The 13,425-nt window shown below is 31.8% G+C and overlaps 5 protein-coding genes across 5 annotated transcripts; 2 read left to right on the top strand and 3 right to left on the bottom strand.

Moving 5' to 3' along the window:
* Positions 1 to 1,493: 1,493 nt before the first annotated feature.
* Mettl14 (methyltransferase like 14) lies at positions 1,494 to 3,439 on the bottom strand. Its single transcript, XM_074243527.1, has 4 exons — positions 3,106 to 3,439; positions 2,764 to 2,943; positions 1,995 to 2,695; positions 1,494 to 1,881 (listed from the first exon to the last, which is right to left on the bottom strand). The coding sequence occupies exons 1-4, from the start codon at positions 3,160 to 3,162 to the stop codon at positions 1,641 to 1,643; spliced, it is 1,179 nt and encodes a 392-aa protein (XP_074099628.1). The 5' UTR covers positions 3,163 to 3,439; the 3' UTR covers positions 1,494 to 1,640.
* Positions 3,440 to 3,558: 119 nt separating this feature from the next.
* Positions 3,559 to 4,505, top strand: Pex2 (peroxisomal biogenesis factor 2). The gene has a single exon (XM_074259703.1). The coding sequence runs from the start codon at positions 3,654 to 3,656 to the stop codon at positions 4,503 to 4,505; it is 852 nt and encodes a 283-aa protein (XP_074115804.1). The 5' UTR covers positions 3,559 to 3,653.
* Positions 4,506 to 4,606: 101 nt separating this feature from the next.
* LOC141538311 (serine/threonine-protein phosphatase 2A activator) lies at positions 4,607 to 6,494 on the bottom strand. The gene is made up of 8 exons (XM_074259693.1): positions 6,354 to 6,494; positions 6,214 to 6,293; positions 6,050 to 6,135; positions 5,778 to 5,981; positions 5,487 to 5,704; positions 5,210 to 5,334; positions 5,022 to 5,122; positions 4,607 to 4,950 (listed from the first exon to the last, which is right to left on the bottom strand). Exons 2-8 carry the CDS (start codon positions 6,245 to 6,247, stop codon positions 4,705 to 4,707), a joined length of 1,014 nt encoding a protein of 337 aa, XP_074115794.1. The 5' UTR covers positions 6,248 to 6,293; positions 6,354 to 6,494; the 3' UTR covers positions 4,607 to 4,704.
* Positions 6,495 to 6,603: 109 nt separating this feature from the next.
* Positions 6,604 to 9,771, top strand: Marcal1 (SWI/SNF-related matrix-associated actin-dependent regulator of chromatin subfamily A-like protein 1). The gene is made up of 6 exons (XM_074259687.1): positions 6,604 to 6,755; positions 7,003 to 7,813; positions 7,940 to 8,114; positions 8,208 to 8,371; positions 8,436 to 8,600; positions 8,674 to 9,771. Exons 2-6 carry the CDS (start codon positions 7,014 to 7,016, stop codon positions 9,467 to 9,469), a joined length of 2,100 nt encoding a protein of 699 aa, XP_074115788.1. The 5' UTR covers positions 6,604 to 6,755; positions 7,003 to 7,013; the 3' UTR covers positions 9,470 to 9,771.
* Positions 9,601 to 12,603, bottom strand: LOC141538294 (nucleolar MIF4G domain-containing protein 1). The gene is made up of 3 exons (XM_074259679.1): positions 11,430 to 12,603; positions 10,348 to 11,355; positions 9,601 to 10,242 (listed from the first exon to the last, which is right to left on the bottom strand). Exons 1-3 carry the CDS (start codon positions 12,498 to 12,500, stop codon positions 9,826 to 9,828), a joined length of 2,496 nt encoding a protein of 831 aa, XP_074115780.1. The 5' UTR covers positions 12,501 to 12,603; the 3' UTR covers positions 9,601 to 9,825.
* Between the last annotated feature and the right edge of the window lie 822 nt (positions 12,604 to 13,425).

Raw genomic sequence — 13,425 nt, forward strand, 5'->3', positions numbered from 1 at the left:
ATTTTCTAACTAACTATGACAATTCTCAAATTCCAATTGTTAATTTTAATTCTATTAAAATATAAGATGGATTAAAATTATTAATAAATTCTGACTAAATTTTTACTGTGATATTTTTGATTCAATTAACTGATTTCTTGGATTTATGTCATTAAATGTCCACGCCGATAATTATTAATTTGGAATAAAAATTAATTTAATTAATTCACGGACTTAATTCCCAAAATTACTAAAATTATAATTATAAAATAATTTCGATAATTTTCCAATATATATTATTTTCAATAATTAATTCTTAATAGTTTTCTAATCGTTTTTTTTTTTTTTTTTTTTTTTTTTTTTTCAATTATAAAAATAATAATCGACACAAGTCGAAATATTCAAATTTTATTTGCTAGAACATTCGCTAGCTAAGTTTTGCTTGACCTTGGGTATTGGAATTTATTGAGACACAAAAATGTATTGACGCTCGACGAAAATTCCACGAACAAAAGTTTGTCGATTATTTTCACATAACAAAAATTAATCAATTTTACTAAGTTTCAATTGTTATAAAAATTACAACAATAAAATTAATGAAATTTTCGGATGTTAACTAATTAATTGATAAATTTCTCACCTAAACGGCTCACCTATTTTAACCCAAACTCACCGCCCTCCTCCATTCCCCCCTTAGGCCCGAAGATCGAGACGCGCCAGTGCTATTTTTTATTTATTTATTTATTCAAAAATTTAGACCCTGAAGCCGAAGCTCCCTTAGGGCCTTACATTAATTATACAAATAATCCTAGCATTCATACAATCCACAAGGCGCGAAGACATTTAACATTAATAAAGATTATTTCAAATTATAATTATATTGTGAAATAAAATAGAATATGTGACGTTGACTCAAAGCAAATAATTAAAGAGTTCTGTGAGATTCATTAATTAAATAATTAAATAAAAATTAATTGTTTATATATCGTCTCTAGATAAGAAGAATGCATAACATTTTGATCTGAATTCACTGTAATCAGTGATTTGCACAATCTCCTCCGGTAACTGATTCCAAACTCTAACTGGCCGTGACCAAGAATGATTTATCATATGTTACTATCCTAGCATATGATAAGCTAAGCACATCTGTCTGTCTATCTGATCGCACCCAAACTGATGTTAATACGCTGAAGCCGTGCATCAATATTCCATCGTAATGTAACCGCAGCATCTTAAAGACTGTGACAATGTCAGCCAGCCAAGTGATCTTCTGCTAGGAGTGATATGATCATAAAATGATATGTCGAATAATTATCGATTAAGGGTAATTTTACCCTGTTACAACTTTTTTTATTTAAAAAAAAATTCCTTATTTTTATACTCAATAATTGTTTTTTATTTTTGAATTAAAAAAAAATAAAATTCTTCGTCAATATAATTATTAGTAAGAGAAAAATTAACAAAATAAATCATTTGATTTAAGTCTCTGTAATTAAAAAATAAATTTTCTCAAATTTATTTTAAAAGTAATCAAGTCAAATATTTATTTGTCATTCGTTATAAATTCAATTATTTTGTTGAAGCGATAAATTGAGTAATAATGATAAAATTAAAAACTTAAAAATCCAGATTTGAGAAGACGTCGATTATGAACCTGAGTTTCATCTTCCTCTTCCACGACCTCCACGATTAAAGGCCCCACGACCTCGTCCCGCGACCTTGCCCTTAGGAGGAGGAGATTTTGGTCTCAAAGCTTCTATTCTTTCTGTACAACCTGTTGTTGTTTGACCAGATGCGAAGTATCCGCTGTATAAATCAGCGTTGAAATTAGTATTGGTCAGCTGCGGACCCACTGTCAACCATCCTGGACGAATTGTGCTGTCTCTTCCAAATAAATGAAGTCTGAAAATTAAGTAATTATCAAAATTTATTCAATAAATAAATTTGAATAAAATTTATTTAAAAAATTCTGTTTAATAAAAATTAAAAAATAATAAATTAATTAAAAATCTTACCGTCTTCTTCCTAGACAAAAATGTTCAATAATATGAAAAATCTCAACAGGTTTTTCAATAGAACTATACTCAGGTTCCTCCGAAATAATTAAATCAATATCAACATTCGCATGAATAAAATCCCCGTCCGTAGACCGCCTGACAGTCCCTTTAATACCCATAAGACAGTGTTCTTTAGTCCGTTGCAAAACTGCTTTGCTGTCAAGATTCTTGCTGTGTCCAGGATTGTCAATATTCGTCCGGATCCAGCAGATGTCTTCACAGCGACGGAAGCCCCATTTCCTCAGACAGAACCGTCCCATATCCAAGCCATCGCTGCTTCCACACCAAAGGAAGACAAAGCTACGATTCGCCGCGACTTCTCCGATGTCTAATTCCATTATCTGGTCCCAGTTCCAGAGCTCGACGTTGGTAGCACCACAGGTTCTCTGGTACTCCTCCAAGGGTGGCTCTATCAAGATCACGTCGAACTTACAGTTGAGCTCTTTCAAGTTGTAGGTAGACAAGTTCGTCTTTAAATACATCGGAGGCGTCGCTGTTTCCGAAATTAAATCGTCCTTGAGCTTTATCAGCTCACGCAGCTTCGGGTACTCTTCGAACCTGTCTGCTAGGCCTACGTCGCGGATGAAATTTTGCGGACGCTGGCCAGTGTCAATAAAATGCTGACAGTAATCATTGTGCGGATTTGACGATTGGGTGCCCTAGAAAGAAAATAAATAATTTTTTTGATAATTTAAAATTTTTAAAAATTTTAATTAAAAAAAAATACCTTTAAAAATGTTGAAGAGTCTTTGTAAACTATTTCATCACCTAAAATTATATTATCTTTTTGATCCTTAGTTTTGTCTTGATCAGACTTGATTATTCTAACTCTAGCCTTCTTTTTTTGGATTCCGTCAACATCAGTACCCAATGCTTGTCTTAATTCATCAGGATTAGCAACTCCTAGCTGTAAAATAAAATGTTTTTAATAATTTTTTGAAAATATTTTTAGCAAAAAACTAATATATTAATTTAATTTTATTACATTAATTAAACACAATTAAAAAAATTTTTTTTTTACCAATTTCAGGATTATAAATAATTGTTAAAAAAATAAAAAATAATTTACCGCTTGTGCTAATAATTTTTTACGTTTTTGCGAACGTTCTCGGAGTACTTGTAGCATTATTGTTTAATTAATAAAATACAAATACTTTACTCAATTTATAAAAAAAGCTCGTTCACTCAAAAATAGGTTAAAAATTAAAAAAATTAAAATAAACAGCCTCAACTGTCGTCACAAATCAAAACTTATTAAATTTCTAGCTATCATTTTATAATACTTAATAATAAATATACACTTGATTATTCAAATAGTTTTCAGTAATAATGTCTTGTTAGTAAATAATTAGCGTTGACATTTATAAAAATAAGAAAAAAATATGTTTTGGAGGTAAGTTGCAAATTTCTACTTTGTCACCGCTACTGTTAATTTACTCCGCGAGAGTGCGCTGCGGTGATTTTTTCAAAATACCTGAAGTTAGCCGCAACTAGCAGTTCAATTTAATTAATGATAGTGAAATCAGCTGATTTTTTTATTTTTGTTAGTTAATTAAACAAATAAAAAATTTTATTTTACAGTTTGTATAAAGGTTATGTTTATTAAAAAGATAAACAATGAGTTCATATGTGTCACGAGTGAACCAACTGGACGCTGGAAAATTAGATGACGAAATATTTAAAATATTTTCCTCCAAAATCATTGAATCTTCTCAATTTTTCACGCCAGGTGCCATAGAAGCATGGAGTCCAGAAATAAACGCTAGCTTACGAACAATTATCTGGGTATGGACCTTGCTGAGAGGAAAATCAACAATAGGCCAGAAGTTGTTGAACCTTATCTACACAGACTTGACAAAAAATAAAGCAGCGTTACTGGTGATGCTGTCCGTAGTGCCCCAGTACCTGGAAGAAAAGTTTTTGGACCCTAATAGGCTCGTCAATCCTCGAATGAGGCCGTTTGTTAAGTATCTCGACATGGCATCAACGGTAGTAAACGCAGTCAGCTTTTTAAACTTACTAATTTTTCTACACCGAGGGACACAGCCGCTGCTCAAGGAACGGCTGCTGGGAATCCGCAGCTGCAATGTTACTCACCACGTTTCTCGAGATATTGGATATTCCTTCATGATCAGAGAGTTGCTCTGGCATGGACTGATTACTATATTCGGTACTGGGTTGCCGATGATTAATTATCATTATTTAAAACACCTGTTTAGGAAATTTATAAGATTTCCTGGGGATTCTAAAGCTGTGACAATTAAAACACCGAAAATGGACCTAAGTACTCGGTGTCCTTACTGTGAACTTTCGCCAATTTTACCGAGACACGCGGGTTGCTCGCATATTTACTGCTACTATTGTATGCAAGCACACTTTACAGCTGCTGACAGCTTTAATTGTCTTGTTTGTGGCTATGAATTAAATCGCGAGAACATAAAGGCTTACACAGTTTCTTTTGGCAATTAATTTTTAGGGTATAATAATTTTGTAAATTATTTTATTTAAAAAATTAGGGTTTTAAAAATTTTTTAATTCCACGTCAAATTTTTTAAATAAAAAATTTCTGATCTAATTTTATTTTCATAATTATTTATTAATTATTTTTTGCGATTAAAGTACAAGATAAAAATAAATTTCAAGCTGGAATAAATAATCACAATTATTGTCAAGGAGTTACGAGCGGCGGCTTCGGAGCTGGGAATCTCGTGCCCCTAGATCCTGGTTTAGAACCCAAAGGAGCTGGTTTTGTCGTCAGCAAAGACCCGAATAGTACATGCTGGATGACTGGAAATTTAGCAAGCACTTCAGCTTTGTACATTTTTATCAAACCGGCGTTTACTTTTGACCAGGAAGAAACAGCGCTGATGTTCCATAGTTGGTTTGAATGTTCAGCAAATGGTCCAACTTTCACCTAAAGAAAATAATAAAATTATTATTATTTTCTTAAATAATATTATTAATTAAATCAGGAGTTTAAATTACTTTGGAAATAAATTCAATGGATCCTAGAAACATAAAATGATTCTTAAAGCTTTCCATTATTCCAGGATCTACAAAATGCCTCGGTTCAATGCGCGGATGTCCTTAAAAGGATAAATAATTTTTAGAATTTATTAATTTATTATTTTTTAAGTGGAAATTTTTTTTTTTTTTTTTTTTTTGAAACTTACCTACTAATTGAGAACTGCCCCAGATAAATGGAACGAATTGATAATCGTCTAGACTCCAGACACCATGACTACCTGCTGGTTCCATACGATAAACTAATTGCAGGCGGCGGACTAATTCTAAATATCTAAAAAAATTAATTAATAAACATTTATGATTTTTTTTCTTTATTTTTCATTTATCAAGTTTTTAAAAATTTATTAAAAAGTTAAAATTTTTTTTAAATAATGAATTTGTAATAAAAATTAAAAAAATAAAAAATTAATAATAATTACTCACCGATTAAATACTTTATTGACAACAGCGACTTTATCATCTAATTTATAAGCTCCAATTTTAAACATACAGCATAAAAACATAATAAATGCCATTTCATGACCAGTTCCATAATCAATACGCGTTGGATTGCCAAATCCTTCTAATAAATATTGAAATAATTCTTGTGATGCTCGGTATAAATTTTCTGGTAATACTTTCTTCAACTCTTCTTCGCCTAACTGAGTTCCCACATTAATAATAATTAATAATTAACAAATCAGCTGATAAAGCAATAATAAAAATTAATTATACCCCTTGCAGTCTTTTGAACCACTCGCGAAATGATTTATTCCCAAATCGCTGAGGTTGTTCAGTCGGTGGTATCTCTGTTAGCCACTGATCAAATGTGTCCAGCATTATCACTGTTTTTTTGACAGCTTCTCCTTGAGGACACTCTGCATTAAGTGCTTTTCCTTTGACAGCTTCATTCAGGGCCAGTATGAACCCTAAGTATTCCTAAAAAATTATTAAATTGATTGTAAATATTTATTTGCTTACTTGTCGTAAAACTAAAAAATATTTACGCAGTAGGCCTCCGATTTTTCCCAATCTGCCATTTTTCCTGACGTTTTGATACATTTTGTCGGCACGACAAATTCGTGATCATCACCTGCAAACATTTTGACAGTTGTTTACACTAATTTTCAATTAAATAAATTATTAATCAACAATTAAAATTTTTACGTACCAACTATTTGACTTTCTGGATTCTCGGATGACATTTCTGGTTTAATAAAATAAAATAAAATAAAAAAAGAAAAATTTAACCTGAAATAAAAAATTTTTAGTGGATAATTTATTGATTAATTGACAATTTTTAAATCTTACCATTAAATAAATAAAAAAATGATAATTATGTTGACAGTCGAAAATTAAAATTATTAATTCACTATATTAATTTATAAACAATTATTTGAAGCACAATACTATATATTTAATTATTAATGAAAAAAATATGAGAAATAATTTTACGCGCAATATTTTTTTTGTCTCGTGACGTCATTTTTGTTATGAATTATTTTTGAGGTTACTTTTGTAATAACAGAATCAAAACAACAACGAAACCGTTGCGATCTGTTTTTAATTTAGAAATTCTTTAGTACACGTTATTAATTTATTTTTTCGTGTGAAATAATAATTATTTATTTATTTTTCTATGGATCGCTAAATTAAGTGCATAAATTATATAACAAATTAAAAATATTAAAATTGTTTAAATATTTTGACAAGGTACGTATTTTAAAATAATAGTCAACCTAAAAATTTTTTTTGTTTACATTTTATTTAAAACAATTTTTATAAATAAAAATAAAAATTATTTAATAATTTTTTAAAATTTCTACATGTCAATTTTTTTTCTTTATTTTTTTTTTTTTTTTTTTTTTTTTTTACTATAATTTATTTATAAAAAAAATTATTAAATATCTGCTAAATTAATTTTCATTTTTTAAATTTCAATTTAAAAAAATATTTTCAGAAAATTAAAAAATGTCTTGCTCGGCAGAAGAAATAGAAAAAAAGCGACTAGAAGCCCTGGAGCGTCGTAATGCTCGATTAAAGCAGCAGGCATCAACATCAAAACCCTTAAAACCTTTAAATTCTGGACCTGGACTGAATAGATCACTGTCATCAAGTAGCGAAAGCTCGTTTGGCAATTTTTTAAACAAATCTCACGAGAAGCTGGATCTCAAGCGCAAGACTAATTTGTATCCGCAGCCAGAGCCTCCGTCAAAGTTGATCAAGCAGATAAACAACACCAGCATCGGGCTGGTAAATAATAAAATATCTCCGATCACCCCGACAAAATTTTTCAACCAAGAACAGATCAGAGGCATGGTGTCCATGGTGAGCTTGACGAGGTTCGAGGTGGACATAAAATATTGCGAGCCTTTTATTAAGTACTGCAAGACTTTTAAAACCAGCATGTACGACCAAAAGAGTAAGCTTTGGTCTTTTGACATCTCTGAGTACGAAGATTTTATCAAGGGCTTGAAAAACGTGCCGATGGTGGAAATAATTCCGTTTCCGCAGTACGTCTACAGAGTCTTCAAAGAGAACGCCACCCCAAAGCCTCAGAGACCGGAGCCAGACTTGTCGCGCATTGATCCTAAGCTTCTAGAGACACTGATGCCTTTTCAGAGGGAAGGAGTTATCTTTGGGATCCAGAAAAACGGCCGCTGCATGATTGCTGATGATATGGGTCTTGGAAAAACCATTCAGGCCTTGGGAATTGCTCATTATTATAAAACAGATTGGCCTTTACTTATCATCGCGCCTTCGTCACTTACGTAATTATTTTTTATGTAATTTATATTATTGAGAGAATAAGAATAATTTTTTGTCCAGGATAGTCATAGTAGTTAGTTTAAAATAATTATTTTGAAGAATTCAATCGATTTTATTTTATTTTACAGACACCAGTGGTTTCAAAGTATTCTAGAGTTTTTACCCTCAGTACTCGTACATGAAATAGTAATTTATACGAGCAAGATTTTTTTAGACAATAATAAAATTACTATTACTTCTTATGATTTACTTATGAAGAATGTTGCTGATTTTTCTGGGAAAAAATTTGGTACTATTATTTTAGTAAGTCTTTTAAAATGTCGTTGATTTTTTTTAATCATAAATAAATAAATTAATTAATTAATTAATTATTTATTTTATTTTATTTTATTTTAGGATGAATCTCACTCAATTAAAACTTCAGCAGCTAAAAAAACAGAGGCGGTTAGAAAAATGATTGATAAGTCTAATCATATTATTCTACTGACTGGTACACCAGCTTTATCACGTCCTATGGAATTATATTCTCAAATTTCACTAATTGTTCCCAATTTTTTAACGTAAGTAGTTTTATAAATTACTAATTAATCTAATAATTAATTTAATTTTTAAAAATAATTTTAGATTGCATAATTTCGGTGTGCGATATTGCAATGCAGAACAAACAAAATTTGGATGGAATTACAAAGGTTCATCAAAGGCTACCGAATTACAATTATTATTAAAATTACTTTGTTTTATAAGACGACTCAAAGCTGATGTCTTATCACAGTTACCTTCAAAACTCAGGTGATTAATTTTTTTTTTAAACTTTGGTGATAAAAAAAAAAATAAAACATTTTTTTTTTTTTTTTTTTCTCAGGCAAGTAATAATGTTAGATCCAAATTTAATTGACAAAGGAACGGAAGAAATGAAGGAAGCTTACCAAAAATGTTCTCAAAACAAGGGAAATTTACACACCACGATAATCCAGTGCTTCAATGAATCCAGCTCGCAGAGAATAAAAGCCGTGTGTAATTATCTCGAAGAAGTTTTGGAGAGTAAAAAAAAATTTATCGTCTTTGCGCATCATAAATGTATACTCGACGCTATGACGGATTTAATGATAAAGAAAAGAGTTAAATTTATCAGAATCGATGGGAGTACTCGCCCGGAAGACCGTAAGACGATGGTCGATAGATTTCAGACGCAAAAAAATATTATGGTAGCTATTCTGTCTATCACTGCGGCCAACGCTGGGATTACTTTAACTGCTGCGAAATTGTGTATCTTCGCAGAGCTTTACTGGAACCCGGGAATTTTATGCCAAGCAGAAGACAGGATTCATCGGATAGGTCAAAATGAATCTGTTATTATCAGATATTTGATCGCTGAGAAAACGGTCGATGATCATCTCTGGCCGTTGCTACGCACCAAGCTCGATTTTCTTAATAAAGCTGGACTCAATCAGGACTTTTCGCTGGACAGTGCTGACGTATCGAAGCAAGTTACCAGTGGGAGTCCCGATTCTAAACAGAGTAAAATCGATGAATTTTTTAGGATAATTAGTTCGCCGAATTTTAAGGCTGATGATACTCCTCCGGCGGATAAGGTTGATTTGATGTTGGACGAAGACGATGAAGATTTGGCTAGTATTGATCTTGATGCGTTTCAATGAGTATTTATTAATTTTATTAATTGAGCGTTAAATGATTTAAAAATTCTCTGGAAGAAATATAGATTTACGTTGATTTAAGTTCGGCTATAACTACTATAAATTTTGTTAATAGATTAAGGCTACAACGGAAGTACAAAGTAAATTTATCGTTTATTTGTCTGATTTAAAAATTTAAGTTTAAATGTCTTTTTTTTTTTTTTTTAAAATTTAAATATATGCACTTAAACATGATTTATAAATGTTATTGATATAAATACATATTTTTTTTTATTTATAATTAATATAAATTTTTAAATACAAAACTTGTATTTACATTTATTTTTTACAACAGATTTAATTAATTTTTAAAATGTAAACTACAAAAGAGAAGACCGGCCATAAAGAATTTTTTCCACCAGCTCCGTACGTTCTTGGAGCCTCTTAACAGACTTATCCGGCAATTTTTGCGCCTCAGCATACTTGGCCAAGAAATAACTGATAAACAAACGCAGTCCTTCTCTCAGATTCTGCAATTGCGGTGCCAGAGATATTCGCTCGAACGCGTGGGTGCAAGCTTCTGCATCATCGTGGAGCAAAATCCCGAGCATTATCTGTCGCACTAGCTTCATTGTCTGCTTGTCCAACTCAGCAAAGGAGATTACTTTTAAAACTGACAGAGCCAAGCCTTTTTCAACAAACAAATGCGTCAAGAACTTGGCCAGATTGTTCAGCTGTACCTTGTTCAATTCATCCAATTCTCTGAATTTGTCCCACAGCGAGTACTGGAGTGTCATCTGGAAAAAAAATTATTATTAGAGTAAAAAAAATTTTTTTATTCGCCCTTATGGTTTTAGTAACCTGAAATATTCCCTGTAATTAAATTGTAAAAATAAAATTACCTGATTTTTGCGATCATAATTACAGAATTTTTGCGCTAGAATTGCGTAGTAAGGATTGAATTTCTTTTCCTGCAAACAGCAATCCATAATAACGTTAATTATCTCCCTAGCTTGCTGATCTTTCAAGCCCAGATGTTGAATCTTTTCAAAAGCGTCCAAATAATCTTCAGCGCTCATCAAAATACAAAAAATATTACGCCTGACATCAGTATTCATTCGCTGCTTACGCGCAAGCTCCAAAATTTGCTGACTGAACTGCATACTACCATTGGAATTTTTGTCTTTGGTAGGTTTGCTCGCACTGTCGATAGTTCCCGACCAAGCAGAGCCGACAATCCACCACTTACCCTTTTCATTGGCATTCAACAAGTCGCTGAGTGAGATATTAAACTGTGTAACGCTGTTTCCCTTGTGCAAGAAATTCTTCAACAATTTTTTCAAATGTTCTACATGCGACGTATCATACTGAGGAATTTTTTTCATGTTGTTATTTTTAATCGCCATCAAAACCTCCAACATAAATTGGACTCGCGAACTCATAACTTTTTCAGCTGAGGCTTTCTGCTGTAAATTAATGATCAGCTCTTTCAAAGCAAGCGGGTCGTCTTTCCTCAATAAAAATCCTACTGTCCTTAAAATTAACAAAATACACTCTATTTCCTTCTCCGTGAATTTTTCAGCTAACTTTTGCAGGATCTGGAAGAGCAACTGAGATCCAAAGACTTTAAAATTGTACAAATGCGACAGCATGAACACGTAATTGTCCAGAGTTTTGTCCTCTACGTCCTGAGACTCTGCAAGCATCTCATTTATTTTTTTAACTAGAGACAGCAGAAAGTGCGCTCCAACTTCAGTGCCTACGTTTGCGTGGAGAATCACTACCAGCAGCATGTACTCGGCCACCAGGCGGTCTGGAGTCAGCACCGGAGATACCAAAGACTCTGTCATTAATTTCGTCAGCATCTCGTTCATGTCATGTCTACTGTTTGACATGTACATGTCCTCAATCTAGAAAGAAAGTAAATAAATTTATAAATTGGTAATTTTTATGAAAATATACAAATAAAAAATTGAATAATTACCTGAGTGGAAATAAAATGCATGTTGTGCTCAGCCAGTCGGTTGATAAGCCCCTTCATTTGCTTTCGCAGTTGCTGCAATTTTTCTTGATGGGCTGTCGACTCTTCCAGCTGCTTCAAACGAATTGCTGGAGGTATGTACTTGCCAGTACTAGCTTTTTCGTTGATTATATTGCCATCTTTGTCTCGCTTACGTCCGTAGATATCTTCCCAAGTTTCATCTGAATTTTTTTTACTCTTATTTTCTTCTTCTTCTTCTTCTTCTTCTTCATCTTCACCTAATTCATTATCAAAATCTTCTTCATCACTTTCAGAAGTCATTTTAGATTTTTTATCAATTTTTGAATCTTTAGATTTAGTTTTATTAATTTTTTTAACTTCTGGTTCTTCTTCAGAACCATCAAGCTCATCACTAAAATCTTCCTCGCTCCCAGAATTAATCTCCAACTCTTCATCCTCAATTTCAGCATCAAAAATCACCTTTGATTTTTTCTTCTTAGCTGGAGGCTCATCATCACTCAAATTATCATCACTATCAAACTCCATCAAAGCATTCTTCATCAACCCACACTTGTAATCCACCTTCTTGTCCGAAGAATTTTTTTCACTGCAAAAGTCCAGGAGGTAATCCAGCCCATCATCAACAAACGACTTGGGAACACTCTTGCTCTTGCGTTTATTAAGCTTCAATTTTTTCTCCAGCTGCCTGATCATCTTGTCTTCCTTTTCCTGGTCTTCTATCAGCAGCTCCCTTTTCTGCTTCAGCCGCTGTTTTTCAGCACGTTTCTCGCGCTTTTTTTTAAGTCTTAATTTTTCTTTTATCAAAGCCTCATCAGTTTTCATTTTTTTAACAACTTTTGGCTTTTTTTCAACAATAATTTCATTCTTAATATTATTATTGTTATTTTTAATTAATGAATCGTCTAAATCTGTGTCTTTACCCGCAAATATTTTTTTTTTATTTGAATAATATTGAGCACGATTTACCTTTTTTTGCTGTCGCTTTTCTTTGCGCAATTTTTTGCGGGTTTTTTCAACCGGCTTTTTGGAAGGTTTTTTAGATTTAAACGCCATGATTATTAATTATTAATTGTTAATAATTAAAAACAATTTTTATTAAATTAAATAATAATTTAAAATCAATTTTATAACCTCTAGCATGTCACGAACATGTGGTAATGTTTTTATTAGAGTTGATATTTAATTTTCATCCACCAAGCGGCGCTGTCAAACAAAATGGCTGACTTGAACTATTTAAATTTTCATAATACTGAAGTTAGCCGTCAGCTGTTCATTTTAAAAGTTTTTATAATAAATCAATTACAATAAAAAATGCTTCGAAAAATTTTCAACAAATAATAATAATAATAATAATAATAATAATAATAATAATAAATTTTTATTATTAAAATAATCACAAAAAAAAAAGTTTCTTCTAAAAAAATTATCACGTGCTCTTAAAATTAATTAAATTAAAATAACTTTTCAAAACTTGTCAAGTATTTTGACAAATTATGTAAAATTTTAATTTATTTAAATGTTTTTGATTTTTCTGATACTTAATTAAATTAATTAAAAAATTGTTCATCGACTCTGGACCACAGAAATTGAAAGCTGTGTGTAACTACGTCTCTGATTTACTGGAGAAGAAACGAAAATTTATTATCTTCGCCCACCACAAGTAAATCCTCGACGGTATCTGCGAGGTAATCGAGAAAAAAGGCGTTCAGTATGTACGGATCGATGGACAGACAGACAAAAAACAGAGACAGCAGCGGGTTGATTTGTTTCAAGAGTCTGAGGACATAATGGTGACGGTTCTATCGATTGTTTCGTCTAACTCGGGATTTAGTTTGACTCGAGAGCTAGTCTCTGTGTCTTTGAAGAGCTTTACTAAAACCCAGGCAGCCTTGTTCAGGCTGAAGATCGAATTCATCGAATTGGTCAACACAGTCCGGTGGTTATTCAGTATCTCGTCGCTAATGGGACTGTTGATGAC

The sequence above is a fragment of the Cotesia typhae genome, unplaced genomic scaffold, assembly GCF_013202065.1.
Source record: "Cotesia typhae breed Kobodo isofemale line unplaced genomic scaffold, CoteBio_Ctyphae contig_11, whole genome shotgun sequence".
Classification (NCBI taxonomy): Eukaryota; Metazoa; Arthropoda; class Insecta; order Hymenoptera; family Braconidae; genus Cotesia; species Cotesia typhae.

What these genes read in the sequence shown, in the direction of transcription:
- Pex2 (XM_074259703.1), top strand. Translation starts at nt 3,654, where the DNA reads ATGAGTTCATATGTGTCACGAGTGAACCAACTGGACGCTGGAAAATTA.
- LOC141538294 (XM_074259679.1), bottom strand. Translation starts at nt 12,500, where the DNA reads ATGGCGTTTAAATCTAAAAAACCTTCCAAAAAGCCGGTTGAAAAAACC. An exon ending in TGCATTTTATTTCCACTCAG is followed by an intron (nt 11,356 to 11,429) that starts GTAATTATTCAA and finishes CTTTCTTTCTAG; the next exon opens with ATTGAGGACATGTACATGTC. An exon ending in ATTATGATCGCAAAAATCAG is followed by an intron (nt 10,243 to 10,347) that starts GTAATTTTATTT and finishes TTTTTTTTCCAG; the next exon opens with ATGACACTCCAGTACTCGCT.
- Marcal1 (XM_074259687.1), top strand. Translation starts at nt 7,014, where the DNA reads ATGTCTTGCTCGGCAGAAGAAATAGAAAAAAAGCGACTAGAAGCCCTG. An exon ending in ATCGCGCCTTCGTCACTTAC is followed by an intron (nt 7,814 to 7,939) that starts GTAATTATTTTT and finishes TTTATTTTACAG; the next exon opens with ACACCAGTGGTTTCAAAGTA. An exon ending in ATTGTTCCCAATTTTTTAAC is followed by an intron (nt 8,372 to 8,435) that starts GTAAGTAGTTTT and finishes AAATAATTTTAG; the next exon opens with ATTGCATAATTTCGGTGTGC.
- LOC141538311 (XM_074259693.1), bottom strand. Translation starts at nt 6,247, where the DNA reads ATGTCATCCGAGAATCCAGAAAGTCAAATAGTTG. An exon ending in TCCAGAAAGTCAAATAGTTG is followed by an intron (nt 6,136 to 6,213) that starts GTACGTAAAAAT and finishes AAATGTTTGCAG; the next exon opens with GTGATGATCACGAATTTGTC. An exon ending in CCATTGAATTTATTTCCAAA is followed by an intron (nt 4,951 to 5,021) that starts GTAATTTAAACT and finishes TATTTTCTTTAG; the next exon opens with GTGAAAGTTGGACCATTTGC.
- Mettl14 (XM_074243527.1), bottom strand. Translation starts at nt 3,162, where the DNA reads ATGCTACAAGTACTCCGAGAACGTTCGCAAAAACGTAAAAAATTATTA. An exon ending in AAAAATTATTAGCACAAGCG is followed by an intron (nt 2,944 to 3,105) that starts GTAAATTATTTT and finishes TTTATTTTACAG; the next exon opens with CTAGGAGTTGCTAATCCTGA. An exon ending in TTTTGTCTAGGAAGAAGACG is followed by an intron (nt 1,882 to 1,994) that starts GTAAGATTTTTA and finishes CTTAATTTTCAG; the next exon opens with ACTTCATTTATTTGGAAGAG.